Below are 21,612 nucleotides of genomic sequence, written 5' to 3'. Positions count from 1 at the left end.
CCAGTATCACATTCTCTTGGTAGTTACAGAGGCAAGAAATCCATTCGCTCATCCGTGCATCCTTCTTCCTCTGCTGCATTCTTCCAGATTGCCGTTGCGTTAGCTTCGGGATGTTCCCGCTGACACGGCTCCCTCGGGCTTGGCCCTAGAGACTGAATTGCACAAGCTCTGTTAAATTAATGCGAGGCCACGCAGAGGCAGCTATCACAATCTCAAGCACGAATATTCCTTCTTCCCACACGTTACTTTAAACTGGGTTTAACATATTTGATGTATATCCTGATGCAGAGCTACGTTAAATCTTTCAATAACGAGCATAAGGGTGGTGGTCGCCAAACAGAACCTTGTACCTGCAGCGCCCTTCAGACTGAGGAAGGTTTCTCTTTGAGGCCTTAGGTTTCTCTTTCTCAGATTCCTGGTTATTTACTTTCTCTTTTGCCACTTGCCAGCAAGTCTGGCTTGGGGTTGGATAGGATTCATGATCTTTTATTGTCTCTTAATTTATCACAGTAGTAATAAAAGAGAAACGAGCAAGGTCTTTTTCTTACGGCAAAACCCACAATGGCACTAAAGGTGAGGGCTTAAACAAAACCTTGGCACGTTTTCACCTAGATGCCTTCCTCTGAGAGCTATGATAGGAATCACCTGTTACTGCAGCCGAGTCCCAGTCGGCAGATTAATTCCTTTTGCAGCCGTAGACAATTTTGGACCAGTCACTTTATGAGTACGTTTCCTAGAGAAACTAGCAATGCTTTCTAGGAGCGAGGCCAGGCCACCTGAATAATGTTACAAGGGGTGGTACTTTTGCCTGCCCTAAGCAGCCACAGCCAAGTCGTAGCTTGGCTTCCATTGTCAGAGTTTCGTTTCTTTACTTGCTTGCCTTGCTTACCTGTGCCAGAAATCCCACATCAATGGTAGTTTTCTTCATAGCGCCTCGCAGACGCACTTCCCTGCCAAGTCCTCTCTCTGACCCTTCTGCCGCTGGTAATCTGCCAGGTGAGCACAGCTGGGGTTTGAATCTGCAGAACCCAAACAACTACAAAAGAGAGATTTTTAAAAAAGCATTTCTCCAGCCAAACATACAGACTAATGCCAACAGCTAGTAGCCTAATTCTTGCCAAATAGGATGCTACCTATTAGGAGGAGGGAGAAGAGACGGGAGGCTCTGATTTGCCAGTTTGTGTAATATACTCACTAATCGTAGCTTGATGCAATCTTGCTTCTGATAAATACATGCCGTCTAATGCTTATCTTAAAAGAGGTGTTTGGGTTATGGCATCTGGGATAAGCTCAAAGTGAATTTGAGACCTGGATAACTGCTGTGCAATTAGGCATTCATAAAGTAGATACCAAGCGTATCTAGTGCAGCACCTGCACATAAAGTCTCCGAAGGACCAAAAGACACAGGTTATTTCAGGCCGTAAGATCAGAAGCGTGTGCCCAAGACGGGGGCATTGTCCACTTAAAAGAGAGAAAAGTACCTGCAAGGGTAAGAAAGGGAGCTTAGCTATGAATGAACTGGACAACCATGCTTTTTGGGTGCTCAACAATTAACCGATAATCCAAGGCACGCTTCAGTCAGAAAACTTTGATATTAATTGATGTTAACTGATGGCTAACTTCTGCACAAATCCTTTCTGGCTCCCTTAAGTCCTTTAGGAGAAGAGAAAAAAGTCACACACAACCTTGATCTCCCCTAACTTACCTCCGTTACGCTGCTGACGTAGAGCATGCATTTACACATAGCTTATAGACTGCTGTACCAGTCTGGCGCGGCAGTCTGCCATTTGAGCACCCGACCCCACTTCTCTGCTTCAGATCTAATAAAAGGAAACCCAAGAGATATGCAGCATGCCTTTATAATAAAGACGACCCTGTGTTGAAAGAGGCAAGGTTTCAAAGCATGGTGCTTTGCTGGATTTAAAGCCCTGGCACAAAACCGCCTCTGAAATAATGATGCCTGCATTGCCATATCCCCTCTCAGAAAGCCTGGCGTGCTTAATCTGTGTTCTTATCAGACAGACCCCTTTAATTTCAGAAGCTCACCTGCATGTAGATGGGGACAGACATTTTTAGCGTACTTGTCTCCTCAGCACTAAACCATGTAGCCTACATACATGCTTTTTTGTACCTTTAAGAAGGTAGAAATTTGTTTTCCAAATAGCGGCTGGAGACACTTTTGGTCCGGGTACTTGAAACGAGACTTTCTGGATATGCTCTACAGTCATTTCTGTGCAGATATAAAGGCGACGAGAAGGCGCCTGCCATACACCGAGGCTGAGTTGCAAACTCAAAACTCAAACTTGCAAACCTCACGCTTTGGCTTTCTGCGTGTCAGAAGTGCTAACCAGAAGGGTGCGCATACCTGCAGGTTTTGGTGAATACAGTAGTGGTGTGTCACATGGCTTTCATCCCTTTCTCTTTCCTGGTAGCTTTGCCTTCTCAGACTTGTATTTCCATCATCTTTCAGCGATCCTATGGCATCTAAATAGAGGAGACGGACAGGGAGGGCAGCCTGCAGCCTTCACACCGTCCAGCACTAGGACGGAGTGGTGAGGGAGCGTCCAACCCTAAAAAGACCAGCACTGCTCACGCAGAATGAGCTGCAAAACAGAGGTTAGTGGGGGAGTGAATTGCTCCTGGCTAGTTAGATGGGTCTTTCTGTGCTACTAGGAGTGGAAAAACATTTGGGACTCCTCTTCCTCTCGGGTTCATTTACATCAGCACAGTTAGCATAAAGCCAGCATGTGAGTTAACGTCTATGAAAAAACCATCTGTGGAGGTTAGTACCCAGGCGTACACGGTCTCTAGCCTAGCGCAGCGACCTAGGAAGAGGCTCTGTCCGCAGCGGGGCTCAGTCATAGCGTGCGGCAAACGTTGGGTACTGCTCTGCCATCGGCGCGGAGATGCTGCGCTCCCAAGGGGACTTCGCCAGGGAACACCCTCACAGTGTTTCCGTCACGCGTACTGAACTAGCCCTTTTAACCAGGTAGCGCTCTATCGGTCAGCATTTGCTTTTCCCAACCAGGATAGAAGCGAACCGCTTCCTAATTCAGAGGTGGGACAGCATGCAGAAAAGCACAGTCAGTAACAACTTTAAAGCAAGAGTGCCTGGTTTAGGAGGGGGCAATTCTGTCACATTTGTCAAGGCAGCTGCTGTCGTCCCACAGCTCTTGACAGACCAGCGCTTTCTGTGCTACCTGCTGACCTCCAAAGAGATCTTTCCGACAGGATCTCTGCCAGGCTTGCTGCCACTGGTGTGTTACATGGTGCAGCAGTCACGTGGACTCTGGCTTAGTCTTTTCAGACAGTCTCGGCACTAGTTAAAATATCCGGCAGGGGCTTGCTTAAAATACTCCTCGAAACAGAGACTCTTAAACCAAAGCATCTGAGGTAAGTGGCTCACGAAACATTTGTGTCAGCGTAGTTTCCAAGACACGACTGTGCTGACTTTCTGGCCTGTTCCCCCCGCCTGGCATGCTCTGATCTCTCTGTGCTTTGCAGTCTCTACAGCACGAGTCTCTCTGTGCCATAGTACCTGTCTTTTTCTAGATGTGCACACTGGCCAAATAATCTCGTGTCTTGATGGACTGCCGATTGAGATTATTTCCCAATCCAGCCAGACAGCATGGGCCTAACCCTTAGCATGGATACGTGGCGTGCCATGCCCCCCTCTCCCACACACATTTTGCAGTGCTTGCTATGGCTTTCCCCTCTCCCCTCACACCTTTGCTGCCAGACAATCATTCCCTGTGTCATAGGTGGACTGACCTGGTGCTGTCCCTGCTTGCCTTTCCTTGCCGCAGTCTGTATGCTCTTTAAGTGAATGTGTTTTATTTTTTTCAGTAGGTAAAAGGACTTCCTTCTGCTGAAGGAATTATATTTGCACATGGCTCAGGGAGGTACCTCCTCTGGCCGTTTCTGTTACCTCACTCATTTAGGCCAATTCCATTGCTAACGTTAAATGGCCACCTTCCCCACCCCAAACTCTTGAGAATAGTTAGGGAGTAAAACCAATGTGCAGCTCAGGTTCTAGAGCCATTTGGTTGTGTCTCAGTTTCGGCCCAGTCTGCCCCAGCGGCATTAGGATTTGGGAGAGCGGCTGTTACAAAACAGCAACTTTATCCAGCAGAGAGGTGGAGCCTGTGTCCCACGCGCGCCATTCCCCATCTTCGCAAGCCCACCTCCCTTGTAATGGCACTTAACAGAGCAGATGCGGAAGCACTAACCTGGCTCTTGGCCCGACGAGGTCGGGCGGAGGGAGGAGCAGCAGAACCGTTGCAGTGTTACAACCGCCCAGGACTGGCACGGCGTGGCTGCGGCGCCTCTGGGATGTTGCCATTCGCACGGCAGTTCATCTCCCGTCACGTGCTCCAGGGCTGGGTGAAGCTGCTAAAAACCTGGAGCGTGTTCTCCCCACCTGAGGCCCTGGATCCTGCAACCCCAATTGCTGTGCGTAACTGCAAACTAATGAGGATCGCCTCGCGTCAGCAAGGAATGGGAGTGGGTCGTACAATCACCCGTAGGCGTGCGCTTCCCTTCTGGCTTTCACCACCGGTGCCCGGGAAGCAGGGGGCTGTTGGCCAAGGCCGATGCGCCTGTAGCGCTAATGTGAACTCCGGGGTGGGGCGGGGGAGGAACCATGGTTTTGTTTTAGGAGTTGTCTAACTGTCATAAACTTTGCGCTGTGCGCAAAATGCGGTAAAACGATAATGAAACTTACCTGCTAGAACCTAGGAATTGTGAAGGCTATGCAGCCAAAACTTAATGTAAAGTAGCTAGTACAATGGAAGTACGGTATAAATTAAAAAAAAAAAAAAAAAATCTATCAAACAAACAGCACGACTCGTGAGTGCTTTGTTCTTTTTATTATCCTGCCTATTCTAAAGTCTATTCTGTCATTTCCAAATACAGAGAGAGTCTTTTCAGAGACCAACCAGGACCATCTCTTCCAGGACACAGCCTGCCTTTAACACCACCCTTGAAAAATCTCCCCTTCCCCCCCCCCCCCCTTTTTTTTTTTTGAGAATCTTGAGCAAAATTTACACACCATTTTCTCCTGCCTAGAACACCACAGGGCAACAGTCATATCTGTCTGCAGGAACTGGAAAAGCCAAACATATGTCCAGAAAAAGGCATCTTGAGAAGATGCACGTAAGATACCGGAAGGTGCAGGACTAGAGGACGGCCCTTCTTTACCACCTGAGGTGGCTCTCAAGAAGTTCTCAATTTACTCCATTTTTGACTTAACATTATGACACCAGAGGGTTACCAATGCTTCACGGGGACTGAGGAGCAGAGTTGAAGCGGGAGAGAGGTTACGTGACCTTACCTAAAAATCACCGTGGGCGTCAGTGCCGTGGGCAGCGACAGAAAGTCTGGAGTTACAATCTAGTCCCTCCTCCGTTGCTGTGAGTTTAGAGTTAGGATTATGCCCCAGATTGCCCTGAGGCCAGGCAAGTTGGCCTGGGGAAAATGCAGGCATCCAGCTGAATTAGAACAGGAGCTGCTTTTTCCCCTTTTGGATACTAGGTTTTAAGGAACTGGTGCCCAGACTACAAGCGTGCTTTATCTGGAAAACGTGCTCAGGTTGCCAGACTCGGCTCTGGACTTGAGAGCGATCCTACTGTGAAGTAGTAGTTTACTAAAGTTGACACCCACTCTAAAAAAGGAATTTTGAACAACTGCCAGTTAGAAATCTGGCCCGGGCCCGACTTACAAATGGAGTAATTTCTGTGATTTTAGCAACACATAAAAAGCAGCAGAACAAAGCAGAGGGAATTCCCTAAGTGGGAAGCATGCCTTGATTCACAAGCATTTTGTAACTATTTAGAAGCGGTCAGTGTAGCAAAATCTGTCAACTCTTGCAAGCAGTATAGGCTCCATTGCAGCAGGGATGTAACAACATCTGCTATATGAAAAAACCAAACCTTCCCCCATTTTGTCTTCAGGTATAATTCCACCCCGCCCAATGCTTCTGCCTTTTTTCCCCTCATAATCCTAGTTGTTGAGCTCAACTAATCTATGTTTGAGGCCAGAAAACAAATTTTACTCTGCTTAATCCGCTACAATTGAAAAGGCGAGTTTGCATAGGAAACATTGAATTTACAGCGTGATTCCTGTGCAGCAGTGGATCATTTACGATGAACGCCGACTATTCAAACCAGCGACTAATTATCACAAGAAAGAATTACGATTAACTAGAAAAAAACCAAGCGTTTTCTGTCTATTCCTCTAGGTGGTGCTACACTATAGTATGAGGAGACTGATAGCCCAAGTTACAAAACGTACTACCATTTTACGAAGCTGCCTGTCCTTTTCCTGTGAGGGCTGTGCATCCTATTTACTTTGCTTGCCTGCTTGCATCAGGCTGTCTTCCTTTCGGGGGTTTCCCCAGGAAGAGGTGAACTGCATACCTTGTCCTACCGGCTTGCCTGTTGTTGCAGAACGCGGCTCCGCAGGTTATTCCTACCACCGTGTCTCTGCATACTTGAGGAGTAAACCTGCTATGCAAGGCAAATGGAAGGAACTAAGAATTTTGACGCTTGCTAAATGAAAGGGGGGGGGGGGGGGCCACAGGGGATTCTTATACTTACGTCATACCGCCTCCCAAAGTAGGAGTACTTCAGGACCTGCGTTCTCAGTTCCCTCCTTCAGAAGCAAGTGTGAACATGGCACAGGGACCCATCCTTCCTACTACACATTTGCAACAATTCTAATGCATCATAGTCCTCATCCTACTCTGCCTGTGCACGGGCAGCCCGAAGTCCAGAGCAACTTACCGAGCAACAACTAATTAATTAAATTCTTCCTGATTAACACCGATAAGAGTGCTTGGGCTGTAACATACGGTGGATCACCCTAAGATGACCTCATTCCCAGTCCTGCAGGTCAGAGTAACATGACATACATACCCTTTACCTCTGCAATGGAGAACTAGCATATTTAGCAAATAAAGGTGGTGGTGACAGCAGCTAAGAAATGACACTTAACATTTACAAAGCCATTAACGTGACGATGGGACTGAAACTTGGGAAGGAGCCATGCTGCCCACACCCCTGTGCCCTTTGCTCAGCATGCTTCAAAAGAAGAGTCCTTTAGCAAATGGGCTGGCAGCTCAGAATGGAGTCATGAGGCCAAAGTCAAGGCTGTACAGAGTCCAAGGCAAATGGAAGAGAATTTACACTTCCCCGTACTTCCTCCCGACGGCGCAGAGCTCCCCCTCAAACCTGGCTGGCATGACGCGGTCCTTGTGTCTTCAGAGCCCCTGCAATGGAGAGAATTCCTCTTGGAGCGCGAGTCATTTGACCTTACTGGAGTCAGGATCGTGATACAATTAGCGCGATAACTGACAGGACGTGAACAAGACTTTAAAAGACCGAGATTTTGGTCTTTTGCACACAAAGGCCTTCCTAGCAGATGCTTCTGTTGGAGATAGTGCCCTTATACTCCTCCTGAGCACAGCTCCCCATCTGCAGAGGACAGTGACTATTCCCAGCTCCACAAGAATGGACAAAGGAGGAGGAATTACACCATGGCCTGAGAGCGAACGTGTGTGTTGGTTAGGGGTTTAAAGTAGTATCAGTACACCCACCATCTAAAGATACCTATAGTGCTTCTAAGGCCACTGGGGAAGCTCCAGAGAAGGAGCACAGCCAGACTCCAGGAGCCTTCTGTCCGCCTTTTCTCCAGCCCCACGCACGCCTAACCCACTGTAGTAAGGCTGAAGGGCTGACAGACGCAAGCAGCGACTGACTGTTTCCTCATCGCCTACCTTGGTGCCGTTCGTTCCGCTGACTCTCTGCTATTCCTCCACAGGCACAGCACAGTTTTCCTTGTTTTCTGATGGAATCGCAAGATAGTCTGTCCTGTAGTTGGAGGGAAGGAGGAAAGCATAACCTCAGCTGCTACAGTGCAAAAAACAGTTTGGGTCCATTCGCCCTTACAGAGATACTGCCTGCCTGTAAGTATCTCTAGGGTAACAAATGTCACCTGTAGAAGACGCTCGCAGTAGGAGACTCTCCTCGGCATAGTCAGGAGCAGACAGCGAGTCTTCCCTACTGTAAAATGCTACACACAGCCTTCCTACCATGTACAAGGAGCCAAGTATGTAGAAAGATGGGAACGGGCCAGTATAAATATCGGAACATCTCTGCTGTGTCAGCTGCATCTGTGAGCCAGATCTCTGAAAGCAGGCCTTCCAGGAGAGCATCTCTGCGCAGTTCAAACCGGGCTACTTTGGAATACCGTGCACCGTGGCCACCCTCCCTACCTGGTGCATTGCGCAAGTGCGCTGCCTCTTTTGGTACCCCTAAACATTGCAATGATTCCAGACATGGCAAACATCAGCTAGAAACGTGCAAGAGCCAAGTTCAGTCTTCTTGCAGCCTGATCTGGACCGAGACATCTGAAGAACCCTTGCAGAACACCTCGCATCTGGAGCGATTTCACACTTACGCATTTTCCTGGGCAGCCTCCTCTGCCTTAGAGACTTTCCTGTAGCAATAGACCATTTCTATCAGAAGCCACAAGGTGAGGAAGACCAGCAGAATATACATCATAATTTCAGAGATGACCGAGGTGAAGTCTTCTCCAGCTGTTAAGAAAATGAAATAATCTCTGATCATTTACACGCAGCTATCAGAGCACAGCAGCTCCACTGACACTTTCCGCCCCCGTGTCACCCTTCCCAATCCACCTTGCCAGGGATCCCCAGGTGCTGCTACACTGTGAGGGGGCAACAGACAGGGAACGGGTGAGGCTGCCAACAGGATACGCCAGCAGCGATTCCACTGCGTGTTTCTAGCGAATCAAACGTGCACAGGCTTGCATGTGCCTTGCATTCTCTGCCGCCCACACATTCATACAGATCGCTCACCGTTGGCCTATCTCATCTTCACACTCTGTTTCCTTTGTGCGTCCTACTCGCTGGTGTTACTTGACTGTATTGTGCCGCCAGTGATTTGAAAGAGATCAAAACACAGAGATGCTTGTGGGGCAGAAGGGAAGGGAAGACAGAGCAGAAAAAGACGAGGGCTAAAAGCTCTTGTCCTTCTCTGAAGAGAACAGCAGAATTCCCACGGATTTCTAACAAGCCAGGATTTCAGCACTGAACTGAGCAAACCCGAGAGGAACAGACAGACTCAGGAGCACTGCAAAGGGAAGGAGGGATTGGGAGAGGGTGGAAGCAAGAGACTGATATCAAAATGGAGAATGAGTCCTTCCAAGAGGGAGGGGGCGGAAGCAAGGAAGCAGAAGCTGCGGGAACCCTGGCAAAGGCTGTGCTGTAGCGTCCTAGAGCCGCCAGGGGAGAAGCGAGGGTTCTGAACGGAGAAACTGGAAACCTCTGCTTGCTTCTTGTGCCTGCCCAGCTGTTCCCAGCTGTTGCCCCAGCCTGCCAAGCTTATTATACCTTCCCACGGTCACACGCAACCGCTCTGAGCCTAAAAAGAGGCTGCAGCTGGCAAACAAAACGCAGGTCTTTCCTCCTGAACCCTGTGTAGTGTTTCTTGCTGGCAAAGACAGGCACAATTCTCTGGCAGCTCAGTCTCCCCTCTCCCGCACTGCAATGACAAACTGTATCCCTGGATGACAACACCCATGGCGAGTTAAGGCACAACACACTGTCTGCCAGTCCTTCATACCCTCCTCCACCACGGTGAGGTGGATCAATCTGGAGCTTGTGAAGAGAGGTCGGTGAATCTCGAACTCAAACTCTCGGGTGATGTTACAGGTGTAGATACCCGAATCGTTCAAGGTCACATTTAACACAGTGATGGATACATCCTGCATGTCTTTACTCCCATTCCACTGTAACCGACCGCTGAAGCGGCTTGGAAATTCGTGGTTCCTCTTCCTGTACTCGTAGATCTGTGAGGAAACGTGAAGGGGTATTCTGATTAATCACTGACTCGTATCTCGGACAACACCACAGCACATGCAAGGAACAACATCATCCTCTAGCTGAGAACATACATGTGTGTAGCTACGGCTTCCTTAGCAACAGCAGCTATTCATATTCTATCTTCATTTACCTCAAAATCTCAGACTACTTTACAAAAGACAGAAAACTGAATTATCTCCATCACGGAGGCAGAAAAACTAAGGCACAGAAAACCAGACACACATGTGGACAATGACACAAAAGATCAGCAATGGAACTGAAAATTAGTATCCTGCAGTCTTCGTGCCTAGCCTGTTGGGCACTGCACGCGAGATCATCTGAAGAAGGAACCACAGAATAAATACAGCAAAGACAAACAGTCATTTTCGGTAAGCCCTGGGATATTCAGCTGAAATGGAAGTGTTGCAGGATAAATATGACAGTGTGAAAATGGTACATCAGAACAACAGAGCTTGGGTGGCTATGGCAGGCTTAATCTCTTGCAAGTTTCTGGCTGACCAGGGTCCCCATCATTAAACTGCCTGCCCCAGCGCACCTTCGTTAGCATTCTTTGGGTTGCCACTAGCAAATGTATCACCCAGGTCACCGACAGTGAATTCCCATCTCATTCCTTAGCGCGGTCCCTTTAGTTCTCAGACAGTAGGAGAATATTTGTCATCTTGTCTGGCCCTGCTCAATCTCGATGAAATGCAACCACTGATCTAATGCTTCATACTCAGAAAAAAACAGCTAGAAAGAAATGCGTGCACACATCCTTTATCTTATTCTCCGTTTTACCATTCTTTCTTGAATTCCAGTTGCCCCTCATCTGTACCATTCCCATTTTCATTCACTCTGAAAACGAATTTTACCTTTTCCCGACAGGGATCCAGAACAACTCACAGAGATCCTCCCACAGTCAGGGTAACAGTGCTTTCTCTGAGGCAAAAAGAAGTAAATCCTGTCCTACAGATTTATCGGAGCCCGATTTAACCTCCAAAGAACAGCTGTGGGATTCAGAAGTGTCCAAAGAAAGGAGACCTGGCCAAGGGTACCAGGCGTCACTCCATGCTTCCATTTCCCTTCTTGATTTCCTTACATACCAGACTTTACATATTCAAGGAACGGTACTGGAAATCCACATTCATGTATGACCCCAAATGTCTGAACTCAGCGATAGGTTCTAGCTTTTCCCGCCATGAGCTCCTGCTGTGCCCAAGTGTGTAAATCAGCTAAGTGAGGAAGAGACACTTTAATTACTGCTCAGAATTGGTGCTGTGGAACCTCTGGGTGAAAATGCTGCACCAATTGTGAAGATCTGCAGCTTAGAGCTGAACTCCAAGCTCGTCTCTTCTCTGTGATATGAAAGCAGCCTGCTGGGCATTTCTATAGACTTTGAATAAGAATGTGGCAGAAAGCTTTTGTCCATATTTGGGTCTCTCTCCTTCCCTTATACAGTCTTCCTTGGGGATCCTGCCGCAGGACAAACTTACGCTCTCATAAATACCTTTTGGCTTCTCCCACATGAGTTCACTGAACTGTGTTTCACAGCAAGACATATGAAAACAAGGGCTCAGCTACCAAACATACATACGGGTTCATCTTTTCCACCCTCCGAGGGCCTGTAGAACCATTCCACCACCGTGTTGGCTGTGACCTCCTCCCTCTTCATGCAGGAGATGCAGAGTAGCTTCATGTGCGTTCCTTGGACAGCCTCTGTCTCTGATGGAACTTCAACACATACTGCAGAACAAAAACCAGCTAGGGAGAAGCAGCAGCAGAGAAGAAGCGAGACAGAGAAGCGTAAGACAGAATTAGAGAGACATCAGTTACCCACATCTCGGCATTTATGATCACATCATCCCCAATGGAAAACCGTTTGATTCATTACTAGCACCCTCTGACAACAGATAATGTCAAATTTTACCAAGCTTCCTTCTGTGAGATATAAATAATTCATAATAATTAACAGAGGGTCATCACTTCATGCAGATTCACCTCTCCAGCATCTGCTTTGCCACGACTTCAATTTTTCCCATAGTAATTAATGCCACTTTAGAGGCATTGTTCATTCTCTCCCATGCACGCTGAGCACGCTCCTGTTACAGTAGCAATTACAGTCTGGTATGAGAGAAAGCCCAGAATGCAAGCGTGGAGGAACAGCTCGCTCTTTGTGCTAAGTTAAAAGGCCTGGACGTTTTAATCTGGCAATGTGTTCAAAACAAACTGGGAGGATTCACTACCCTTCCTGTTTCTAGGTTTCATAAGCAGTACTGGGAACCAAGGGGCTTGGGCTCGAGTAAATTTGGCAGCGGGAGGAGCTATTGATTTTACATGCATTCCTGTTCAAAATGCTTCCAACCAGATCTGTGCTAACACTGGCAACTATAAAATACTGCTCGCCCAAACAAGACAAAAATCATTGTCTGTGAAGCTACGTATTTGATAAGAAAAGGAATGCTTCAGCACGACATCTCAGACTAAATCCCTGCTGACATTTGTCCCCTGGGCTACACAATACCGGGTTCTGTCTGTCCAAACCTGTCTCCAAAGCCTAGAGTTCAGCTCTGTGAAGATGCTGACTTTGCTGGCTGCTCCCTCCTCCCCAGCCTCCGAGATACCATTAACCCACTCTCTCTCGAGCACTGTATTATCCCAGGACCTATCCTGGAAATAGCCAGATTCCAGTGCTCCCGTACTACCAGCTCCATGGGTAGCACCAGCTTTCAGGGAGAAATAAGGAAGAAGCTACTGGATCATGCTTTACTCTGGTTAAATTAGATACGTACACACAGATATGCACCCACACACAGAGCTGTAGGTATACGTGCACATCCAATGTAGCTGTATGGGCAAAACTAACCAACCTTTTCTTGGTTGCAGAAGAAAAACTGTAATTGCAATAAAACGATTTACTCCGGTTTATATAGACTGCACGGAAAACTAGCACTAACACGCACTGCTTAACGGTTTGCACATCCTCCCTGAGGCAACTAAACATTAAATTACATTGCAAATTTCAAAACAGCAGCGAACAGGAAACGGTAAAGAACTTGCATGCACATTAAAGCACACACTTTGTGCCCTAAGTCTACTTAGCAGTAATGTCTTTTTCTGCTCATATTAACTCCATCACATTCATACTAACTCTGCATGAATATTGCTTCTTTCTCCTCTTGTAAACAAAAAAGCCTCTTCAAAGGCTGGTTTTCATGACAGCGTTAAGGAAGCCTTGCTAGGGAAAGCGATGCTATAAAGAAGCATCCTACAAGAGGCAAGCACCAGATTTGGTGGAGAACCCGGCTGAAGACAACACGGAATGGAAGCACCTACCCCAGACCACCAACACGACCGAAGACGCACAAACCAGCCTTGGCAGCGCAGCCATTGTTCCGAGCCAGGAGCGAGTCTCAACCTGGGCAGAGGCTCTTTCAGAAGATGCCGCTTCTCCCCTCCTCGCTGGGAACCCAGCGCAACAGGATGCCTCGGGCTGCCGGCTGCGCCGCGCCTGTTGGTTGGGATCTGCCGGCGAGAAGGGAGCCGAGGGTGGGCGGCAGCCGCGGGCCGGCTCGGAGCCGAGGTGCCGGCTCCGGACCGAGGTGCCGGCTCGGAGCCGAGGGTGCCGGCTCCCCGGGCACGGGATCCGCGGAAGGGCTGGGCCGGCGGCAGCACCACGGACAGGGCCGCGGCCCCGGACAGCTCCGCTCCCCGCCGCGGCTCGGGGCGGGCGCGGCCGCCCCCCCCCCGCCGCTCGGCGCAGGGAGGTGGCGGGCGCCGGCGGGGCGCGGAGCAGAGCGGAGCGGAGCAGCAGGTGGCTGCGGGCAGCGGCGCGGCTCAGCCCGGGGCGGGGAGGCGGCAGCCGGCGGCCCTTTGTTCTCCGGCCCGGCCGGGGGCAGCGCGCATCGCTGCGCGGGGGCGCAGCTCCCCCGCCTGCCGCGGCCGCAACGTCTGCGCGGAGCCCGGCCGAGCCCGGGCGGGGGGCACGGCCGCGGCGGGCATGCGCGGCCGCCTCCCTCCCTCCCTCCCTCCCCCGGCCCCGGCCCCGGCCCCGGCGTGGGGCGGAGAAGGAGCCCGGGGCTCGGCTGTGCCCGGCGTGCCAGCAGCTCACCGGGCTGCCGGCCCCTTCGGAGGGGTCAGCGCCCGGGCATCCTCCTTCCCGGCTGCAGGGAGCCGGCAGCGCGGCCGGAGGAGCGGGAGCGGGGCTGCCAGCCTCCTTCGCCCAAAACAGAGCCGAGGGGGGAGCGCTGTCCGCTCGGGGTCACGGAAAGGCCTCTAGGGACTTTAATACCAACGTTTGCACAGCAGTGAAGGTCACAGTTGGAAATACTGGGAAATCCTCTCTCCTCATGTTCCAGTCTGATTCCCAGGAGTTTAATGCCAGCAGCAGGCTGGGCTTTCTCTTCTTGGACCGGGGCCACCGTGCCCTGAAGGGCTCCTCCAACTTTGAAGGTCACAGTGGACAGAGAGGGAAAAAATGAAGTGCTTGTAAAATCTGCTCCCTATTTTTAAAGCATCTGCTCTGATGTCAGCTCAATAAACAGCACAATCTATTGAATTAAACCTGCCCGACCCCATCAGAGAACGACACGTGAGCAACTCGCAGTGCCAAAACTCAGTGCGCAGACGGCGAGACCCACCCGAACAGGGCAATCTGCAGCCATCGGAAAGCATCAGCCGGGAGCCCTTCAGCTGTACACGGACCCTCGGCTGGGCACAACGCTGCCCTGGGCGCTGCCTGGCACCGGGAGCTCGGTGCGAAGGGCACACACGTGCAGTCTGGTCCCTGCGCTGCTTAAGCCAAGCAGGCACAGAACAAAAACAGCCAACACTTTTCCTAGACATCATCTAATCATGTTTGTATCAGCAAGCTGCATTCATCATCTGCCAATAACCACGTACAGAGCAACTGCCTCCACGTCACCCTTTATAGCCTACTGTGACAACTCCAGGTACAATTCCTAGCTAAGGACAACTTCCTAATTCCTTGTTCCGCTTCATTTTACTGACTGGACAGGTTACTCTGCCCTGTTCCAACCTACGTCTGGCTGTGACCCCCGAAACCTTTGCAGCTCTGAAGTATTACGGCAGGGACTGACTGAAGCCACGACAGTCCCTACATGCTGGCCGTCAGGTTTCACTCGCTGCCCCATCTGTCCCTAGGCTTCTTTGGGTTACTGTGCACGCCCACCAGCAAACTAATGAAAGAAAACACCTATTTAATGTATCTCCAGGAGCCAGGTGTGGCTACGGAGACCAATACCTTGGGAGTCAGTGGCCTGCAGATGCCAGCCACACACTTCCAATTCCCCCCTTAGAAGCCATCCATCATGAATATCCCAATTATAAAATCTGACTTTTCTCCACAGGAAGACAAAACGGCAGCCACGATACCCAGAGACGATGGAAGGACGTTAAGCCATTTGCTTCTCTCCCATTGCCCTTTGCTATATTCACAACAACTCGGCAGAGGGAAGGGCAGGCTAAGCCACAGGATTTGCTCCTCCTGACTCTTCTGGAACAATCCAGCCTGTGCATTGCAGATGAGTGCTGATGGTGGGGTTTTTTATAGGCACAGGAACTACTGGACAATATCGCTGGATATCTCGTTTGACAACCACCTGTTTCATGAAGTACAGTGGAAATCACATCTGTTCTCAGGAAGCCAGGTGCTCTGCCAGAAAACACAGAACATGGATCAGCAGAGCTGTGCTGTTTGTGATCTAATTACATCTATTACGGAGAATCCTGCCAGAGAGGAAGGAGAGGGTCTGAGAGGATTCAGAGGAAGCAGCAGCTGTACAAGGCTGATTCGGCCAGCAGACACTGACTGGCCCTTCGCCCCTTCTCCTCCTTTCTTAGCACAGCCCTGCCGTCAGGTGCCTTGGTGCTCCCCCAGGTAGAGACTGAAGCCTTTTTCTCCTCTAACCCCAGACACTCCAGAACTCACCTGCCAACCAGTTTAAATTACAGTGACAAACACCCACCCTAAAGAAGTAATGAGTTGTCCCCTCAGAATCGCTCGCGCGCAGACCTCAAGCACTTCACGCTAGACTGGTGTCCTAGCTGCTATTTGAAGAAGGGGAATTGGGCCCAGAAGTGAGTAAAATCTCTCGTGAAACTGGGCTTGGATTTGGGGGGATTATAACACAAAAAGCCACAGGCCAGGGAAGCAAATGGAGATCACACTCTCTCCCCAGCTCTGCAGAAGTTTAATCTTCACTTAGAGCATGCTTCATACTACAGACAAAACCAAAGGTGATTTGACCTAAATACTTGCAGTCAGTCCAGTTTACTAAACTGCCAGAACCTGTGTTGTTTTTTTAAGAACAAACACACACACAGAAAAACTTCTCTGGACTTATTCAGGGATACCGCATGATTTTAGAATGAAAGGATAAGATACTTTCATTCTTGCTATATTCTGGGCTTAGCTGGGAACCCCTCCAACGTCTCCATGTGCCTGTTTTGAACAGGCAAAAACCACTGCCCAGCCCTCTTCAGGAAAACTTGCAAATAAACGGGATGCCACATTCTAAGCCTGTTTCAATTTTCACCCCTGGTGTGCTGTGAAAGAGATGGAGAGCACACATCCTTCAAACCCCATCCCATGCAAGGATGCACAGCTGCCCCTTCTTGCCCTAACACAGCCCTGATGCCTCCAGTGAACAGGCTTGGGGCGCAGGATGCTTGGCACCACAAAGCTCTCGGCCATTTTGGCACTCCAGGGGAAATGGTGAAGGGATCTGAATGTTGAGAGAGAGAAATCTTGAATGCTGCAAGAAGCAGCCCAACTTATCATGCGGGGGTTGCCATAGCAACCCGCCCAGTTAATGCTTCATGGGGGGAAAAAAAAAAGGAAAAAAAGAAAGAAGGCTGGCGCTTTCGCACAGGCACAACAAGATGAGGAGAGAAAAATGTCAGCACCCTACCCCCCTAATCCCTCCCGTTACGGTCTCTGAGCCAGGCTCTGGGAGCGGGAACACCAAACCTGGGTGCCTGGCCTCCCTGTGGCAGCCATCTCGGCAGCTTCCTCTGCCATCTGCAATCACATCAGCTCGCTTCAGTGCAAATGTCCTCCTTATTGTGCAGCTAAACATCAGCAAAGCTTGTTCCGTGCACAGCCACTGACTGTCAGGAGCCAACACATACCCACCACTGGGATCAACAACCATCCCAGCCTCAAGGCCACCAGAGCTGTGCAACAACCAAACAACAGCCGTGCAATCCCCTGATGCACAAGTGCTGGAAGAAGGAGCATGAAAAGGAAGAGAGCACCCTTCACACCTGCTCATTGCTGCTCCTACGGAGCAGCCTCTAGCCTGTATGAAACCAGTAATGGTTTGCAGCAAAGTCACAGAGGATGATGTATACCAATGTAAAAATGTTGAATTTAATAGGTGTAGGCATCCTTCCCACGCACTTTAAAAACCATTCTACAGAAATCTATAGCAAGGGAAGACTTTTCTAGTTGCCTTTACAGCATGCCTGGAGGGTTATAAAAGCTCATTCAGTTTTCTCTTTTTCACACCCAAGTTTTAAAATGCATTCTCCATGTACCTGCCAACATCTGGCTCCCCGTCATATACACTACAGACAACTCCAGCTATACTCTTCATACATCTTTCCACCTGTAGACCTACGCTTCCAGCTGATGCACAGTTCCCAACGCGGGGGACTAGGTCCGCAGCATTCAGGGGCACCCAGCCCCAGTTGCATGCCCTTCTCACCCCCCATATTCAAGAAGGTAGGTCCCCATTTAATGCTCTTAAGATGCAGGTACCCAGAGTGACTACTATCTTACATGCTCTCTCTACACAAATGCCTGCCTGCATTTGTGCTGTATCATTTTATGCCAGATCTATTTCCCCACGCACGTAGCCCTCTGATTCCTGAAAGCCATGCTCCATGCTGAACAACCACTCTGTTTGCTGTCACATACATGCTGCAGAACCTCTTTCCCCTATATACAGATTGTACATGTTCTTGATTTACTGCTGCTACCTGAGCTTGGCTTAGCTTGCTTCATGCCTGCTGAAGAGGCCAACTGATTTCCAAGGCCTCTGTTCTGGATGAGCAATATTCTGACCCTTTAATGCCGGTTGCTCTCCCTTTCTGCTTTCACTGAGGACCCACAAGGCACAGTCCCCTTTGCCATCCTTATCTCCCAGAGAAAACACAGGCTGTTCAACATGCTGCTATTTATCCTGGGCTCTGAGAGTTGTTTTCCTTTCAGCACTAAGAATGAGAAGGACTGGATATTAGAGAGTCCTCCCCTCTGTGAACAAGAACTGCCCTGGCAAGCAGACTGCCTGAGCTGGCTGTGAGCCTTTAATGCTTTTCATAGCGGTGCTCCCTGACAGAGAAATACTTCCTCAAATGCAGAACAGTCTTGCATAAGGCCAAGCCTGCGCATGCACAGAGGACTGGCAGGGTCTGGGCACTTGGATCCCTTTGAGCAGCAGGTGCGCTCTGAAGGCTGGGTTGAAAATTCTCCCCTCTGTGTCCAAGAAACGCACTGAGCTACATTCCTGCACATTGCTAACACCTTGTGGTCAGCAACTAAACAAACACATTTTTTCAGACCTTTAATACAGGCCATATTTAAAGATGTGTTATTGTATACATCCTGGAAATGCTAAGCCCTGGTGTTGGTCCAGGTACTTTTGGGGTACTGTTTTCCTGGACTCAATGCCAATAAAATTAAGGAGTGCATATGCACATAGGCCAGCCTTTGTCTGCTGTAACTGAAGTGCTGTTTTACCAATCTGGAGCCTAATGAAGCGGCACTTTCACAGATATGCTTTTAGGCCTCTCCTCAGCTCATTCACTTCAGCAGTGGATGAAAATCCATTAGCGTGTCAGATCGCCACACATATTCATTCACATTTACTCATTTAATTTCTGAATGCTCACCGCTAGTAAAATACACCAAGGCATCAATTATTTTAGCACCATGCAATGACTGCATTTTTGTAAAGAAAAAGCTTGTTCAGCAATTGTAACTGTCTTACCTTGGCTGGACTGAAGTGCTAGCTGCTGCTTTTTTCCTTAAACGGTGAACAAGGCTGAATGTCCTCCCAGCTGTCAATAAACATGGGCATACGGCTTTAAGTTCGTTTCCAAGTTCCCTAGAAGAATGCTCTGGGCTACTTCTCAAATGTGGTTGGTTTTCACAGGAGCCCAGGAAATACGAAGCATTCCAAGAGACAAGGAAATGTTTGGTTGGATACACTTATTATTTTGCAGAATCAAGTCTCCCATAGTGAAAGAGAAACTTTTTTGGTCTTTGGCTATGTTCCACACCTTCCATCTGTGGGTTTCCAGCTTTCTCCTCCTAGTAGCACAATTGTCATCATCTTTCATCTAAAACAACAAGCACATATGTAATACATTAGACATCACACAAGAGAAAGGAGAAGGAGTTTTTCCAGCTTCAATATGACAGAATTGACAGGTCTTTTGTCCTCTGACAGTGAGAAACATCTCCCGGGACAAATTCAAAGGTGCTGTGTAAAACACCAGAAGTTACACAGCGCTTTGAATCTGTAAAATGTCACTTTCTCCTTCAAACCCACCTTTTTCTCAAAGGGAATTCCTTGCTAGCACTTCACCGTCTAAGCAGGCACCTTCTCCTGGCTAGGTATTCTGCTACAGTTTGCTTACTTTTAGTAGGTGTTTTATTAACTTTAAACAAACAAACAACCAGAAAAAAAACCAAACAAATTTAGAGTAATCGTAGGTTTCCATCCAGAGGCCAAATACTGTACAGGAAAGGAGAGATTACATGGAGAAATCCCAAGAGAGGGGCGGGGGGGGGGAAGGTGTGTGTGTGGGGGGGAGAGAGTGAGAGAGAGAACACGATGTGTGTGCATGTGTGTGTACGTAAGTGCGTCTCATGGGCAGGAGGTAAAATATGCCTGGTGCTGTGCAATCCCGGAAAACCACGGCACTGCTCCTGCAGATCCGGCAGATAGCGCTGTCCCCTCTGTGTCGCTGGAGGGAAAGCCAAGCTCCTCTACTCCGAGACATTTTTCAGGCAATACAGGTCTTAGAGCTAGAGAAACTGTGTCACCGTTTCTGTATTCTCCTCATCTTTCTAGCTGCATCCACTTGTCATCTGACGTTATAACTGTTAATGATTCACCTCAGAGAGTCCCCATCACAGACAAGACACTTCACAAACGCTGGACTAAGAACTCAGTGTAGCCTTTCTGTCCCATGATGTAATGACCGCGAGTTCTTCAGTGTCCCAGCTGGTGACCGATTAAAGTGATTTCTCTGCGAAAACTCTCTTTAATTTATCTACAAATAGATGATGTGTCTGCCTCACTTACACCTTTTCCCCAGTTACTGTGAAACTCTACAGAAGTACATCAATTCTCTTAGAAAAAACAGGGGTGCGAACCTATATTAAAGTCACACACGACAGCTGAATCAGCTGCAATACTTAACACTTGGCGTACAAATGCAAATACTCCCCTTTCACCCCAAAGATCTGAAGCTCTTGATTTAGCAAACCCATGAAATCCCTGCAACAGAATAGCTCTTCCATTGGTGCCTGTCAAATTCTAAAAGCCTTTGGCCATAAAGGACTTAAGTGATGCACAGTCTCAATACGGGCTTCAGAATTAGATTTCTGTGACATGATAAAAGCAAGAGGGATGCAGAAATTCCTCTCCAGACTAAATCCTGGAATACAGTACCAACTCTGCTCCACTCCACGTGCTTGCCTTGCCTTCTTCCTCTCCCTCACGCCTCCTGCTTCACCTCTTTGCCCTGCCCGACTCCTGCCCCTCCCGCAGGAACCCTGACTTTCTCTGTCATTCTGCTTTGCCTGTGCCTTGCCAACTCATGTACCATTATCTGCAAGCCTTATCTGCTCTTGTCCCCTCTCACTGCCCAGCTGATGAGCACTTACTCTTCGCTCCATGGTGCCTCTAAAGATCAGGTGGTTTACAGAGGAGGACACTACACAAAAATAGCAGAGAGGACATTACACAAAAATAAGACTGCATTGCATGCAGTAACCAATTACAGTGAGTCACTACTTTTTACAAGAAACTACAGACTATATAAAACACTGGCTTTGGCTATAATTAAAAACGCCAATGCTCTGAGAAGACTGAATCCGTTAACTATTGGTATCAGGTACAGATCTCAGTGTGTTTCTGCCAGGTATCAGCTAGTTCTTTAAGATAAATAAAATAATGAGAAATCAAAAAAATGCCTGTGAGATCGGATGAGCTGAAAGGCACAGGGAATAATTCAGTTCCACCAGCAGCCCTTGAACAGAGCATAACAAAAGCACCCTTAGCTCCGCAGGCAGCTGACAGGATTGCCAGCTACCCGAGTCATGTAATTGCTTGAAGGTCACATAGGTTGCTTATTTCAAGGTCAGCTCAAACTAGGTCATCAGCTCAAGTCTGTGTTTTGGCAAGGACTAAACATTAGTGCCAACTGCCAGCAATGTACGGAGGATGAATCAAGTTCAAGAGTGTTCTGGGTCCTAATGGTCAGATGCCATTATTACCTGCCCACCCTTAGTACGAAACAAAACCAAACCCAACGTTTTGGGTAGTACTTACTTTGGAAACAGAAACAGTTTCCTTCCAGCGCTCGAGATGGGGCCGCCCAACTCAGGAACAAGGGACACTGTTGATGTACACTCCCTGATCACTCTCACAGATGCAGAAATACAGAGTGTCGGCACAGTGCTTCCAGAAGGCCGT

General features: G+C 48.8%; 1 protein-coding gene across 3 annotated transcripts; it reads right to left on the bottom strand.

The window, feature by feature from the left end:
- Positions 1-4,846: 4,846 nt before the first annotated feature.
- On the bottom strand, positions 4,847-21,612 carry SCN3B (sodium voltage-gated channel beta subunit 3). Of its 3 annotated transcripts, XM_087763400.1 has the most exons (7): positions 21,469-21,612; positions 18,895-19,246; positions 11,478-11,644; positions 9,645-9,870; positions 8,458-8,596; positions 7,775-7,868; positions 4,847-7,267 (listed from the first exon to the last, which is right to left on the bottom strand). In XM_087763400.1, exons 3-6 carry the CDS (start codon positions 11,577-11,579, stop codon positions 7,805-7,807), a joined length of 531 nt encoding a protein of 176 aa, XP_087619526.1. In that variant the 5' UTR covers positions 11,580-11,644; positions 18,895-19,246; positions 21,469-21,612; the 3' UTR covers positions 4,847-7,267; positions 7,775-7,804. The 3 variants fall into 3 exon arrangements, with proteins under 3 accessions (XP_087619526.1, XP_087619527.1, XP_009467817.1); XM_087763401.1 differs by lacking the exon at positions 21,469-21,612 and having other exon boundaries at positions 18,895-19,353; XM_009469542.2 differs by lacking the exons at positions 18,895-19,246; positions 21,469-21,612 and adding an exon at positions 13,217-13,613.

This window comes from Nipponia nippon, unplaced genomic scaffold (genome assembly GCF_047370975.1).
Source record: "Nipponia nippon isolate SJK-2023a ecotype South Korea unplaced genomic scaffold, ASM4737097v1 scaffold_28, whole genome shotgun sequence".
NCBI classification, from domain to species: domain Eukaryota; kingdom Metazoa; phylum Chordata; class Aves; order Pelecaniformes; family Threskiornithidae; genus Nipponia; species Nipponia nippon.
The sequence above is the reverse complement of the archived record's forward strand: the minus strand, read 5'-3'. Positions and strand labels throughout refer to the sequence as shown.

What these genes read in the sequence shown, in the direction of transcription:
- SCN3B (XM_009469542.2), bottom strand. Translation starts at nt 13,271, where the DNA reads ATGGCTGCGCTGCCAAGGCTGGTTTGTGCGTCTTCGGTCGTGTTGGTG. An exon ending in GGTCGTGTTGGTGGTCTGGG is followed by an intron (nt 11,645 to 13,216) that starts GTAGGTGCTTCC and finishes GCTTCTCCCTAG; the next exon opens with CTGGTTTTTGTTCTGCAGTA. An exon ending in CCTCACCGTGGTGGAGGAGG is followed by an intron (nt 8,597 to 9,644) that starts GTATGAAGGACT and finishes TTTTCTTAACAG; the next exon opens with CTGGAGAAGACTTCACCTCG.